Raw genomic sequence first — 14,073 nt, forward strand, 5'->3', positions numbered from 1 at the left:
CCCATGAGCCCTAATCTTGTGTAACAACCTCTTGTGTGGCACCTTATCAAATGCCTTTTGAAAATTCAAATACACTACATCCACTGGTTCCCCCTTATTTACCCTGCTAGTTACACCCTCAAAAAACTCTAATAGATTTTTCAAACACGATTTCCCTTTCATAAAACCGTGTTGACTCTGCCTAATCATATTATGATTTTCTAAGTGCCCTGTAGTTCCCTGTTTTCTCTCTCCCTCCTTTCTTGAATAGTGGGTTATATTTGCTATCTTCCAATTCATGTATAATTCTGTTATCTGTATTGTGCAGATATCTGTTTACCTCTATCTCTTCTGAACCAGATGTCCTCATGGTGAGACTCTCACTTTTAAAAGTGGATTCTGATAATGTAACTCCCTTAATAGGAGCCTTGAAGGGGAAACTTTCCACTGAATGGTTTTCTTTGCTGCCTTGGTTACTCAGATGATTGTTTTTTATGGTATGTTTGTGTTTTTCTCTCTCTTTGCACAGACCATAAGGCATCATCGTCAGAATAATTACGTTGTTGTTGTCAGTGAATTGATTCTACCGCTCACTCTGGAGGTGCTGAAACTGATGTGTAATGGTACCAACGTGCATGGCAGCAAGGCTCACAATTTCACTGTGCATGGAGGTGAGAATCTGATCACAGGCCGTCCAGGAGTAGAGACTGAAGTGTTGGCACCAACAAAGTGAAGCATTCCTCCCGAAATGACCCCATGGATTTTCTCCCCTCCTCTCCTCTCCTCTCCTTCAGGCGCTAACTCATGTCTGGGTATGGTGCCATGGGCGCAGCTCACTCACTGCTGCCTCACCTAAGTGGCTGTTCTTTGTGTGTAAACTGAGGCAATGAGTGTCGGCAGGCTGCTCAATCACAGCGAGAATCACACCAGAGTCAATCCTGTTTCACCCAATGGCCACACTCAGGCACTTTCTAGTAGGTATCACTGAGCGGCAATCAGGAGCAGGAGAGCTGTTTCCAAACACCTGACAGACAGCAGGAACTCACCCATCCTGGTGGGAGAATGCGGGCAAAGACCCTGGCATAAAAGTTACCCACCCCTTTTAGGTCTTCATTGTGCCTGAGGATCGCCGATTTTTCTAAGCACAATGAAGAGGAAAATCTACCCTATTGATGGGAGCTTTACTCTGTATCTAACCCGTGCTGTACCTGCCCTGGGAGTGTTTGATGGGACAGTGTAGAGGGAGCTTTACTCTGTATCTAACCCGTGCTGTACCTGCCCTGGGAGTGTTTGATGGGACAGTGTAGAGGGAGCTTTACTCTGTATCTAACCCGTGCTGTACCTGCCCTGGGAGTGTTTGATGGGACAGTGTAGAGGGAGCTTTACTCTGTATCTAACCCATGCTGTACCTGCCCTGGGAGTGTTTGATGGGACAGTGTAGAGGGAGCTTTACTCTGTATCTAACCCGTGCTGTACCTGCTCTGGGAGTGTTTGATGGGACAGTGTAGAGGGAGCTTTACTCTGTATCTAACCCCGTGCTGTACCTGCCCTGGGAGTGTTTGATGGGACAGTGTAGAGGGAGCTTTACTCTGTATCTAACCCGTGCTGTACCTGCCCTGGGAGTGTTTGATGGGGCAGTGTAGAGGGAGCTTTACTCTGTATCTAACCCGTGCTGTACCTGCCCTGGGAGTGTTTGATGGGACAGTGTAGAGGGAGCTTTACTCTGTATCTAACCCGTGCTGTACCTGCCCTGGGAGTGTTTGATGGGACAGTGTAGAGGGAGCTTTACTCTACCTAACCCATATTGTACCTGACCTGGTAGCTCTTAATCTCCAAAGGTTATAGATAGGTTAAGTGAGTGGGCAAAAATCTGGCAGATGGAGTATAATGTGGGAAAATGCGAGATTATCTACTTTGGTAGGAAAAATAAAAAAGCAAATTATTATTTAAATGGGGAGCAATTACAAAATGCTGAGATACCGAGGGATCTGGGGTTGAGCAGGTTGGGCCTATACTCATTGGAGTTTAGAAGAATGAGAGGGGATCTTATTGAAACATATAAGATTCTGAAGGGGCTTGACAGGGTAGATGCAGAGAGGATGTTTCCCCTCGTGGGGGAATCCAGAACTAGGGGGCATAGTTTCAGAATAAGGGGGCACCCATTTAAATTGGAAATGAGGAGGAATTTCTTCTCTGAGGGTCATGAATCTTTGGAATTCTCTTCCCCAGAGAGCTGTGGAGGCTGGGTCATTGAATATATTTAAGGTGGAGATAGACAGGTTTTTGAATGGTAAGGGAGTCAAGGGTTATGGGGAGTGGGCAGGGAAGTGGAGTTGAGGAATGGCGGAGCAGGCTCGAGGGGCCAAATGACCGACTCCTGCTCCTACGTCTTATGTTCTTAATGTTAACATTGTGTGCAAAACTCAAAAAGTGTTCCTCTCTCCAACAATGACACCCTTAATTTTGACAAGCACTCTTTCTGCTCTTTCTGTGCATAATGTGCTTTCTCTTTACTTCCTGCTTTACAGGGTCAATGGTAGTTCCTACAACAGGATCTCCTACTGCTGGTAAGAATAGGTTTCTTCAGACGAGCTTCACAACTTCATGTAATCCCAATTCACACAGGTGCAAGTTATTTGTAGAAGTTCTTAGAGCAGAGGAGGTTAAGAGATTTGATAGAGGTGTTCAAAATCATAAATGGTTTTGATAGAGTAAATAAGGAGAAACTGTTTCCAGAGGCAGGAGGGCCAGTAACCAGAGGACACGGACTTTAGGTGATTGACAAAAGAACCAGACCAGAGGGGACATGAGAAACATTTTTTTTTCTGCAGCAAGTTGTTGTGATCTGGAACGCGCTGCCTGAAAGGGTGGTGGAAGCAGATTCAATAGTAACTTTCAAAAGGGAATTGGATAATGAAGGGAAAACATTTACAGGGCTGTGGGGAAAGAGCCAGGTGAGTGGGATTAATTGAATAGTACTGCCAAAGAGCCAGCGCAGGCATGATGGTCTGAATGGCCTCATTCTGTGATTCTCTGTTCTGAGGGCAGAATGTTTCCTTTGCAAACTCGAATGTCTTGAAACTTGACCATTCAGAAAATCGGAGCCCATGTGCTGTGTACTAGATGTTACTAATGTGCTTATTTACAGTGTGGACACATCTGGTGCTGAGAAATGTAACTGACACCCCCCCCCCCCCCACATTCTTTGCCAGTCTCTTTGCAGACTGTCCCAAATCTTATTTTAGGTCTAGAGAATCTCACTAAAATTAATCCCTCCACCTCATTTGACATGTGTTATGCATTAAGATTCTGAGTTAATATGTCAGCATTATAGTTAGGATGAGCATGGTGGTCACGGGGGGTGGGGCCTGTGATCTGTACATGATAACTAATGTTAGATGTCACAAACCAGAGCGGGGGGAATGCCAGTGTCACTATGGTGGTTCTGACTGAACCTTGTGGATTGGCACTGACACAAAGGAGCTCACTCCAAGGGAAGGTTATTTAATTTTGCTTCGCACTGTAGTGGATGCCATTCACTCTCCACTCTTGAACTTTTTTCAAACTTTTTAACAATCTAATTCTGATGACACTGAAAAGAGCTGGAGAACAGAACACAGTGGGAGGTGGGCAAACTGTATCCTGCGCTTGTGTTTGAGCTCCGAGCTCTGTCTAAAGCGATATGAGCAGGTAGTGTGGCCCGTCTCACCACGCATACTGCCTGTAAAATATTGTTGGCGCCAGTAAAAATACAGCATCATATAACACTTTAAAGCATTTCTCATTTCGCTATTCAATGCTTATCGTCCGACACGATCACAACCATAGGTCAGTGTTTTCTGCAGCTCGCCCTGTTTGTGCTGCTCACGCTGCTCCATTTAATCAGATTATTGATCGAGCATCTTTGCACCTCCTTCCTCCAGATCACTCTACTCCCTGCTCTTACCCAACGCAAGCTGTTCCAGGACCGAGCCTCTTTCGGCCAGAATCAGTGCAGCCACTGATGTCTCCGTCAGCGACAGGAGACAGTGCCTCACTTTTCTCAGCTGGGAGACTATAACTGTGGAATGTTGAATGCCATTACTGGCACAATGCCCTTTGCTCACCTTTAAAGTGGGAAATTCCTGACCCAGCCCTGCCAATGAATCCCAAAAAATATTCTCCTGCGTGTCCCTTCTAAATTCTTCAAAGATTTTTCTGAAATCATTCCCGTTTTGACAGATTTGCAGAAGGGAATTCTGTATTAGTCACAACTGACAGTTGCTGCTCCCCAATCACTAATGATTTAGACACAGAATCGTCCCTCCCCCAAAGTCACAATAGTCAAACCCCAGTGAGAAGAGCCCATTCCCTGTGTCCTCTGGTCTAATGAGTTGATGCACCATCCAGTGTCATACTGTGGGACACAGCCCAGGTCCTGGTCTTGTGTTGTGACCTGTGCGGATCTCAGCAAGTGCGCTACAATTGATCTCAAGGCTCTGGCTGGGGCAGATTCAGCCAGGGTCCCGTTCTTGATTGCTGTCTAGTCTGTTCTGCTGGAAAGTGCATGAGTGGATGTCGGTTGACAACAGGCTGGGCTGTGATGCCCCTACAGTTGACTTGCCGGTCATCATTCATATCTAGGATCACAGATAAAGAATGGCCACCTGGGTGAGGAATCAGAGTCAGAGATTGCAGAGCTGTACGTAAACCTGGGTCAACAGCTTCAGGAGAGGAGCTGGAGAAAGCACAGGGATAACAGAACAATCTGATATGAACAGAAAAGCCCCTGATTTTTCCAGGATTTCTGCCACTTTGTGTCAATGTCAGGGCCAGAAATCATACCACTGGAATAAATGGAGGGCTGTGGTATAATTTCAGCTAAGGATATGATGTAAAGGGTATGATCAGTAAGTTCGCGGATGATACAAAAATTGGTAGGGTGGTAAATAGCGAGGAGGGTAGCCTCAGTCTGCAGGACGATATAGATGGGTTGGTCAGATGGGCGGAACAGTGGCAAATGGAATTTAACCCGGAAAAGTGCGAGGTGATGCACTTTGGGGGGACTAACAAGGCAAGAGAATACACAATGAATGGAAAGACCCTAGGCAAGACGGAGGGTCAGAGGGATCTGGGTGTGCAAGTACACAGATCCCTGAAGGCGGCGGAACAGGTGGATAAGGTGGTAAAAAAGGCATTTGGGATACTTGCCTTCATTAGCCGAGGCATTGAATATAAGAGCAAGGAGGTTATGATGGAGCTGTATAAAACACTGGTTAGGCCACAGCTGGAATACTGTGTGCAGTTCTGGTCGCCACACTACAGGAAGGATGTGATCGCGTTAGAGAGGGTGCAGAGGAGATTCACCAGGATGTTACCAGGGCTGGAGCGCTTCAGCTATGAAGAGAGACTGGGCAGATTGGGTTTGTTTTCCTTGGAGCAGAGGAGGCTGAGGGGGGACATGATTGAGGTGTACAAAATTATGAGGGGCATAGATAGAATGGATGCTAAAGAGCTTTTTCCCTTAGTAGAGGGGTCAATAACTAGGGGGCATAGATTCAAGGTAAAGGGCGGGAGGTTTAGAGGGGATTTGAGAAAGAACTTTTTCACCCAGAGGGTGGTTGGAGTCTGGAACTCACTGCCTGAATTGTGGAGGCAGAAACCCTCACAACATTTAAGAAGCATTTGGATGAGCACTTGAAATGCCATAGCATACAAGGCTACGGACCAAATGCTGGAATATGGGATTAGATTAGACGGGGCTTGATGGGCGGCGCGGACACGATGGGCCGAAGGGCCTCTATCTGTGCTGTATGACTCTATGACTCTATGATACAAACCAGTTACTCTCATTAGCTAACCATTGTCTTAAAGGCTTACACCAAATAATATTAGAAATGTGAGGTGAAGCTTCACCTTTGTTAATGGTCATTGGGATTTTCTGCTTACGTTCTATAAAATTTGACAAATTTCTGAGAGAGATTTTGATAGGAGGCTGAGGACATCCTGAGCCAGACTGTCTGACTCCCATTCAAAGGCCCAGAAGCCCCAGGTTCAGCCCCAGGTGCCTTCGGGTTTGATTTGCCGCTGTGGGTGCAATGGGGCAGCATAGTGCCGAAGGACACTTCCTCCCCCAGGGAGAGGAGACGATACGTCTGACACCACAAGTCCCACCTCTGGTATTGAGCAGCACTGATAACAGCCGACAAAGAGTCAGGGATCCAAGTGACCCTGGTCTTGGCTGAAGGGCAGTACAGAGATAAGCAGTCAGAAAATGGGATGAATGGAGGAGAAAGTTAAAGAGCTGCAGAATTGACATGGGTATTTGAGCTGTTAGTTCAGGGAGTGTCTCAGTGTCATCATCCAGTGCCTCATCCAGTCTTGTGTTTATCTAGATGTGTCTCACGGCAGGAGCAGTGGTGGGGTGGTGATAGTCGTCATCATTGTGTGTATTCTTCTTCTTGCCATCCTGGGTGCTGTCCTCTACTTTCTCTACAAAAAAGGCAAGATCCCCTGCGGCCGCTCAGGAAAACAAGACATGTGAGTCTCGCAGTTATTGTGAACGTGCGTGTGTGAGCGCTCACTGCAATCTGTGTGTGGGTGTGAGAATGTGTTTGTGGGAATTTACGTGTGATTGTGTGTGTGTGAGAGGCTGTGCGTGCACATAAGTTAATTTACATGTGTATAAACCTCAGTGTGTATGTATATTTATGTGTGTGTGTTTATCATATACACACGCCTGTGTGGCCAGATGGTTGATGATCTAGTTGTATATATTCCATATACTCCTCACTGTGTAGAATATTTTATGCTTTTAACTCTAGCCCCTGTCCTGATGTCAGGCTGTCCCGGGCGATGAGGTGAAGTAACGAGAGGTTTTGTTTGTTTTGTTTAGCACACGGACAGATGCTCACGACGACATTGTGGTGGAAGTTAAGAATGACCAGAAGGTTCCGGAAGAGACAGTGCTTCTGCAAGGAGTCAACGGAGAGAAGAAACCGCCCAGTGACCAGGTTAGTTAACTAAAATACCTGTGTGTGTTCCTGAGGGATATTGTAGTGAACTGGACATGTACAGGTACATGTACATGTAATCATTTCAGACTTGGGCCTGTGTGGGTACGTGATCCAAGATCCAGACATCACCAGCTGTGTGTACCCACTCCGGATCAGTACATTACATATTACATAGGATATACGGCACAGAAACAGGCCATTCGGCCCAACCAGTCCATGCCGGCGTTTATGCTCCACTCGAGCCTCCTCCCATCTTTCCTCATCTAAATCTATCCACATAACCCTCTGTTCCCTTTTCCCTCATATGCTTGTCTAGCCTCCCCTTAAATGCATCTATACTATTCACTTCAACCACTCCTTGTGGTAGCGAGTTCCACATTCTCACCACTCTTTGGATAAAGAAGTTTGTTCTGAATTCCCTGAATTAGATTTCTTGGTGACTATTGATGGCCTCTAGTTTTGCTCTTCCCCACAATTGGAAACATTCTGTATCCACTCTGTCAAAACCTTTTATAATTTTAAAAACCTCTATTAGGTCACCCCTCAGCCTTTTTTCAAGAGAAAAGAGACCCAGCCTGTTCATCCTTTCCTGATATGTACACCCTCGCATTTCTGGTATCATCCTTGTAAATCTTCTCTGCACCCTCTCCAGTGTCTCTATATCCTTTTTATAATATGGCGACCAGAACTGCACCGCAGTACCTGTGGGCAGCTGTGTGTACCCACTCCGGATCAGTACCTGTGTAGGTGTGTGTACCCGCTCCGGATCAGTACCTGTGGGCAGCTGTGTGTACCCACTCCGGATCAGTACCTGTGTAGGTGTGTGTACCCACTCCGGATCAGTACCTGTGTAGGTGTGTGTACCCGCTCCGGATCAGTACCTGTGTAGGTGTGTGTACCCACTCTGGATCAGTACCTGTGTAGGTGTGTGTACCCGCTCTGGATCAGTACCTGTGGGCAGGAGTGTGTACCCACTCCGGATTAGTACCTGTGTAGGTGTGTGTACCCACTCCGGATCAGTACCTGTGGGCAGGAGTGTGTACCACTCCGGATCAGTACCTGTGTAGGTGTGTGTACCCTCTCCGGATCAGTACCTGTGGGCAGGAGTGTGTACCCACTCCGGATCAGTATCTGTGTAGGTGTGTGTACCCGCTCTGGATCAGTACCAGTGGGCAGGAGTGTGTACCCACTCCGGATCAGTACCTGTGTAGGTGTGTGTACCCACTCCGGATCAGTACCTGTGTAGGTGTGTGTACCCGCTTCGGATCAGTACCTGTATAGGTGTGTGTACCCGCTCCGGATCAGTACCTGTGTAGGCGTGTGTACCCGCTCCGGATCAGTACCTGTGTAGGTATGTGTACTCGCTCCGGATCAGTACCTGTGTAGGTGTGTGTACCCGCTCCGGATCAGTACCTGTGTAGGTGTGTGTACCCGCTCCGGATCAGTACCTGTGTAGGTGTGTGTACCCGCTCCGGATCAGTACCTGTGTAGGTGTTGTTATTAATTGTGGAGGATGAAATACCGGAACACTACTCAATAAAGATGATAAAAGTGCCTGTATGATATAATGGTTAGTAAGGGGATCATGTGCGATAGGTTTACATTGACATCTTGCTGTTCTCCTGGTGGCTCCAAAGCTCGGGGAGCAGGCACAGCATCAGCCTGGGGTCTGAACCTCCCAAAGTAGGATGGTTTGAAGATCTGTTCCTCTGATTACCTCTAAGAATACTTTTACTCTTTTTGTAGGTCTCCTTATTTACAGTATTCTCTGTTTGGTCTCTGTGTTGTGCACCATGTTGTGAAGAGGATGGGCAGCATCCCACAAAGCAGTGGCCATTGATGCTCTTCTGTTTGCTGCAAATCGGGGCAATTGAGATTATTTTCTCTCTGAGCTCCCCCGCCACCCAAAACCCTCCAAGGAATCACCCAATTCTACATCACAAATAGATTTTTGTTATGTAAGGGTATTACGGGATATGGAGCAAAGGCAGGCAAATGGAGTTGAGGTGCGGATCAGCCATGATCTATTTGAATGGCGGAACAGACTCGAGGGGCTGAATGGCCTCCTCCTGTTCCTATGTCACACAGGGTAGTGCACGTCTCACCAATCAGTGGTGTGCTCATTGGCAGTCCAGCAGTAAGAGATTGTGTTAACATGTTCATATTGTTTTTCCTTCTCTTTCTGGAGTGAAAGGAGAGGAAGGAATATGCAGACCTGCGGAGTGAAGACAAGTAACCACAGTGCTCCCAGCCTGGGCCTGACCGCATGGATATGACAGTGACGTGAAATGTTTTTGCCTTTACAATTGCTGCACACGCTCCTACACTGAAGCAGTTCCGACCAGTGCTGGGGCCTTTCCTTCACTGGAAACCGCTGAACACTTTACTGAAATGAACACATGGCCTATCGCTCCCGCTGAAATGTCCACGGTCAAACTGGGTCCTGATGTTTTTTTGTTTAATCTCTGTAAATGCAAGTCACCCCTCAGCTGTAGATTTCTACTCCGTTATTGCTTTGTCACGTCAGCAGTTACTCAGTGCGAATCGCCTGTCCGAGCTACGTCACCTTGCGATATTTGAAAAGAAAATTCAAGTAACCTTTCCACACAATTCCTATGAATCCCTCCTGGTTGCGCCGATTGAAAATTGGCCTCTTGGATGAAGAACATGGATATAAAGAAACATCAGATTGGAACGCGTTGTTCAAAGGGGAATTCTGGGCACCATCCTAGAATTATTGTGACATTTTCCACATGACTCGCCGTGACCCTCCTGACGAAGGGTTTCGACCTGAAATGTTGACTCTATTTCTCTCTCCACATATGTTGAGTTTTTCCAGCATGTTCTGTTGTTATTTCGCCGTGACTTGGGCTGGAATATCACAACATTTCATCAGTCGGGTGATCGATGTTACTAGAGATGATGTCACATGGGTCTGTGTAATTCCATTGTATGTTTTAAACTTTTTAAAATCAAAATCCCCACCTCCCACCAGGAGAATTAGATGCAACGATAAAAGTACTTTTGTAGGTTTTAGCTGAGGCCTGTAATCTACCTGGCGGGCGAGGCTAACCGCGGTGACTGCAGTCGGTGACACAACGCGAGCGGGACAGAGATTTGTGGTGGGTGGGTGGGGGTTATAGTTGACCAATTGTTCCCATAGTGTTTGCGATAGAAACATTAGCATTAGGTGAGGAATCGTTCAGCACAGTTACAGGATCCAGTGGGCGGGACTTCCCATTGTGAATGTCATTGGCTCATTGATGGATTGTGGTGTTTACTCTCTGGTGACTCCAAATGAAATGCACTGTATTGTGGGTAATTTGCCACCAATAGGAGCTCTCCAAACCCAGATTCCAGAAATAAGGATTTGGGATTTGATTGAGGCACAGAATTGAAATAGGAACTTCATTCAGTCACAAGCACAGATAATCATTTAATGTTTCCACTAGTGCAGGGCCTGTGTTCTATTGACACTTTTCTTCCATCATCATTCATTTTAAAACCAGTGATCTGGTTGGTAAATTACAGCGCCTTCAGTTAGTCTTTGATTCTTTTTTGTAAAAATTTGCTTGTTAAAGTCCTATCCAAGAGTAAACATCACAATAAGTTGAATGGGGAGGAATGCAGTTTTCTCGTCCGGCAGTGAAGGAATTGCCGGAGAGCCAGCTTGTGTTTGTCTTTGTTGTAAGGGGCGGAACACAAGGAGAGGGGGGTGGGGTTCTTATTAATCGCCAAGATACGTTCCTGCAGACCTTGTAGCTCAGTCACCCCCGCCCCAAAGTACCAAGGACCACATGACTGTGTGTCTGTCCAGCATGGAGGCCCCGTGTTTCATGTGCTTTGTGTTCCCGGCTTAGCTTGTGAAGAGTTTGTATATAGTTTAATGATAGAGTAAACCTTTTCGCAGGCTGTGTCTGTGCCAGTCAGCAACACTGAAAATAATCTCATGGCCTTCAACTTCACCACTTAAAGAATGTGTGTAAAGAAAGGGCGTGTGTTATATTCTGCAAACACTGACGCTCTCTTTGACGAGAGAGGCAATGTTAGAAACAAGCAGCTAGCAAAAGTCTCACTCCGAGTGGCCAAGATGATGGCCTGTAGTCAGGTAAAATAAAACACAGCTCAGAACTCAACCATAAAAAGTTAAGCGCGGGAACATTTTTATTTGGTAAAGATAGATTGTCAGATGGTGTGTGAGGGGAGAGAAGAGGTGGAAATAGTTTCCTTGAGAGGCTTTTGAGGGCTGGGTATTTCCCAAGAACTCTCAGGTTGTTGGTTTGTCCTCTGATAATCCAGCACTATTAGTCTCTAGTAATCGGAACACTACATGTCAGAAGATCTCAGTCCAACTCGATGAGGAGCAGTTGCTGTTGTCTAGGTTTTGACACTGACCATAGTTCCAGCCTCCCCCACCAATCAGACTGTTGCGTTCCATTTGCTTCATGTCTGCGAGCGTTTGCGGGTTTTTCATTGGCTTCACTGCACAAAGGTTTTTCGTGATCAGCCAGTGGGCAGTAGATGGGAAACTTTTCCAAAGCCCTTAAATTATGAAGATCGCGCTAAGAGCTTTCTCTAGGCATCGGTCAGATTGCCAAGAGTTCAATATTGGGTTTGAGGAGTCATTGGACCCTTTCTGTAGAGTCCCCCTTATAATGAGCACTGTCTCAGTCTCACACTGCCACTGCTCTCTGCCATCTCTGACTCATTCTGAAGGGAGGCCATAAACATGTTAACATATTCTATTGCCGTGCTACAAGCTAACTTGCTCGTTTGTTACTCGTGTTGAAATTTCTAGAATGTTGCTACAGCCGCTGGATTACATATATACATGACATAGTTAAATTTATATTGTACACAGATTTGAACTGCTGCAGAGAGTTCTCGTGATTCCACAGAAGGCCCTTTTTGACAATAGGATGACACCCATTAATTAGAAACCACCTTTAAGTTTGAATGATTAATGATGGGGCTGCACTGGGTGATCCTGTGGGCAGCTGGGTGTTTGCTGGATCTTGGAGTCAATGAAGCAGGAGTAGCCTCGTTTTTTTTCTTGGGCAGCTGGGTGTCTTGTCAGGCAGGTATCCTCAGCGCCAGGTTTAAGATTCTGCAAACCAAATAGTTAGGATCGGTTTGCCCCTCCCTCCCCATTGGGCCACACCCCAGAGAACGTTGGTGCAGAGTGGTGGAACTAAAGCTCAGGAACTCCAAATTAAACACGAGTACGACGGGAGTTTAAACAGCTAAAACCACAGCCGAGCAGTACAGAGCACTTGTACTCGTTCCGCGAGGACCACCTGATCATTTAGAGCTGAGTGGGAAGACCATCCCCCCCATTGTCAGGTCTCCTCCTGATTCATTACTGAACCTGAAATGCACGGCTATGTGCACAGAACGGCTTCACTTCTGGTTTTAACCTGCCACATGAGCTGGCTAAGGTAGTGAGCGCAACCAGATGTGTCTGTACGAGATCAGTCAGCTCCGCACAGATAGGAGTCACGCAGCCACCATCACTCGAGGGTGGGCAAGTTGCTCTAAACTGTACGTTTTGTGAGGCACCTCTGCAAGTATGGGACGTGGGTTTGGGATCACTCGCGTGCCCTAGAGCTACCTGCAAAGCCTCATCCCACTGAAGTACTTTGTCTTATGTAAATTTTAAAAAACAAGTGGTGACAGTTTCTGTTGTTTATAATTTGTGAAAAAAATGCCAAATAAAATATTGTTGCAAATTCCTGACATGATTTGTAGCATTGTGAAATCTTTAGAACTAAGATAAAATAAACCAAGAGTTAATTTGCTTTGAAGATGTCTAGTCCTTATCATATATTGTCTATTGTAAGTAGACCAAGGCGGGGGTCGGGTTGAATTTTGTCAGGCAGTAGCCTCACTCCTGCCCCTTTCAATTGTGGTTTATCGTCAGCGGGAGTTCTTGCCTCTTACCACCTACAGTTTGGAAAGGAGTAAGAGTTGTTCTAGGACAAGTTATTGACATTATCATCAATCTGGGAGCAAACACTGGTGAGAGGCCTGGGTTAAGAGGAGAGCTCGGCCTTTGTGGGTATGGCCCACTTAATGTTGGGCTAGAGGCAGAAACAGTCCGTTGTTCCATTGATTTAGAATGAACCAGTTTCAGTTGGGGCCCAAGTTCTCCACTCTTCAGCATTTAACTGATCTGAGCCTCAATGCCTGATGCCAGAACTGGTTATTAGAGATGTGTGGGGCAGCTTAGGGGGTTAATATTACTGAAGTACAATCAAAAGATCCCAGGTTTGATCATTAGTCTGTTCCGGGACAACGATACAGGAACTAAAATTTCTCCTTCGCAGGGCGGTGTGCCAGGGCCAATCATCCAGTATCAACTCTACTACTCCCTCTCCAACTCCTCCACCTTCTCCCTCGCTTCCTCCGCCTCCCTCTCTCCTCTCCCTCCTTTGTCCTCACTCCCCTACCTCTCCCCTCCTTCTTCCACTACCTTTCTCCTCCTCCTCGTCTCCCTCCGTCACCCTCCCTCGCCCCTCATTCCCTCTCCTTTCTCCCTCCATTACTGTCTACCCTCACCTCCCCACCCACTCTCCTTCCTCCCCCCCACTCTCCACCGATCCTTGCTGTAAAATACATACGTGATGGCAGGTAAATCCAGGACCGGGCTTGGCTGTGATTAGTATCTGCACCCTCTCCCCCATGGTCGATAGTAATTTGAAGAATAGCCACTTATGCAAAGATATCGGAGGCGGACAGAGAGAGAGAGATACCTTTGAACTGAAAACCAGTACGAGCCAACGCCTTTAAGGAAAGACAGGGAATTTTTTTTAAACTCAGTATTTGAGACATTATCTTGTTTGAATTTCTTGCATCTGGGTTTCCACATTCCAGCAACAGGAGAGGAACTTGGTCTAAAAATTCCTACAAAACAGCCGTTCATCTGTAAAGCGTCATCGGAGTTGTCCAAAGGAATTCAGCCTGAACTCGCTGCACCCGAGATGAATAGGACTCTTTCTTCCTGAAATGTTCAGTGGCCGCTCAGGTCTCGGAGACCCCAGCCCTTTGGCAGCAGAATGTTTTTTCCCAAAGATCGAGGGTCGCTGGAAATAGCACTTGG

General features: G+C 46.6%; 1 protein-coding gene across 6 annotated transcripts in view; it reads left to right on the forward strand.

The window, feature by feature from the left end:
• mcamb (melanoma cell adhesion molecule b) overlaps positions 1-12,778 on the forward strand; it is a 173,124-nt gene extending 160,346 nt beyond the window's left edge. For 3 of the 6 annotated variants that reach the window (XM_085967661.1, XM_085967666.1, XM_085967665.1), the window contains 5 exons: positions 509-650; positions 2,508-2,546; positions 6,354-6,498; positions 6,854-6,971; positions 9,169-12,778. In XM_085967661.1, the coding sequence (XP_085823787.1) occupies positions 509-650; positions 2,508-2,546; positions 6,354-6,498; positions 6,854-6,971; positions 9,169-9,210 (486 nt within the window). In that variant the 3' untranslated portion in view covers positions 9,211-12,778. Of the gene's footprint in view, positions 1-508; positions 651-2,507; positions 2,547-6,353; positions 6,499-6,853; positions 6,972-9,158 lie in introns of all 6 variants that reach the window. The other 3 variants (XM_085967662.1, XM_085967663.1, XM_085967664.1) reach the window with 3 other exon arrangements.
• Positions 12,779-14,073: the final 1,295 nt, after the last annotated feature.

The sequence above is a fragment of the Somniosus microcephalus genome, chromosome 26, assembly GCF_052327205.1.
Source record: "Somniosus microcephalus isolate GS21.2 chromosome 26, FLI_Smic_1.0, whole genome shotgun sequence".
Classification (NCBI taxonomy): Eukaryota; Metazoa; Chordata; class Chondrichthyes; order Squaliformes; family Somniosidae; genus Somniosus; species Somniosus microcephalus.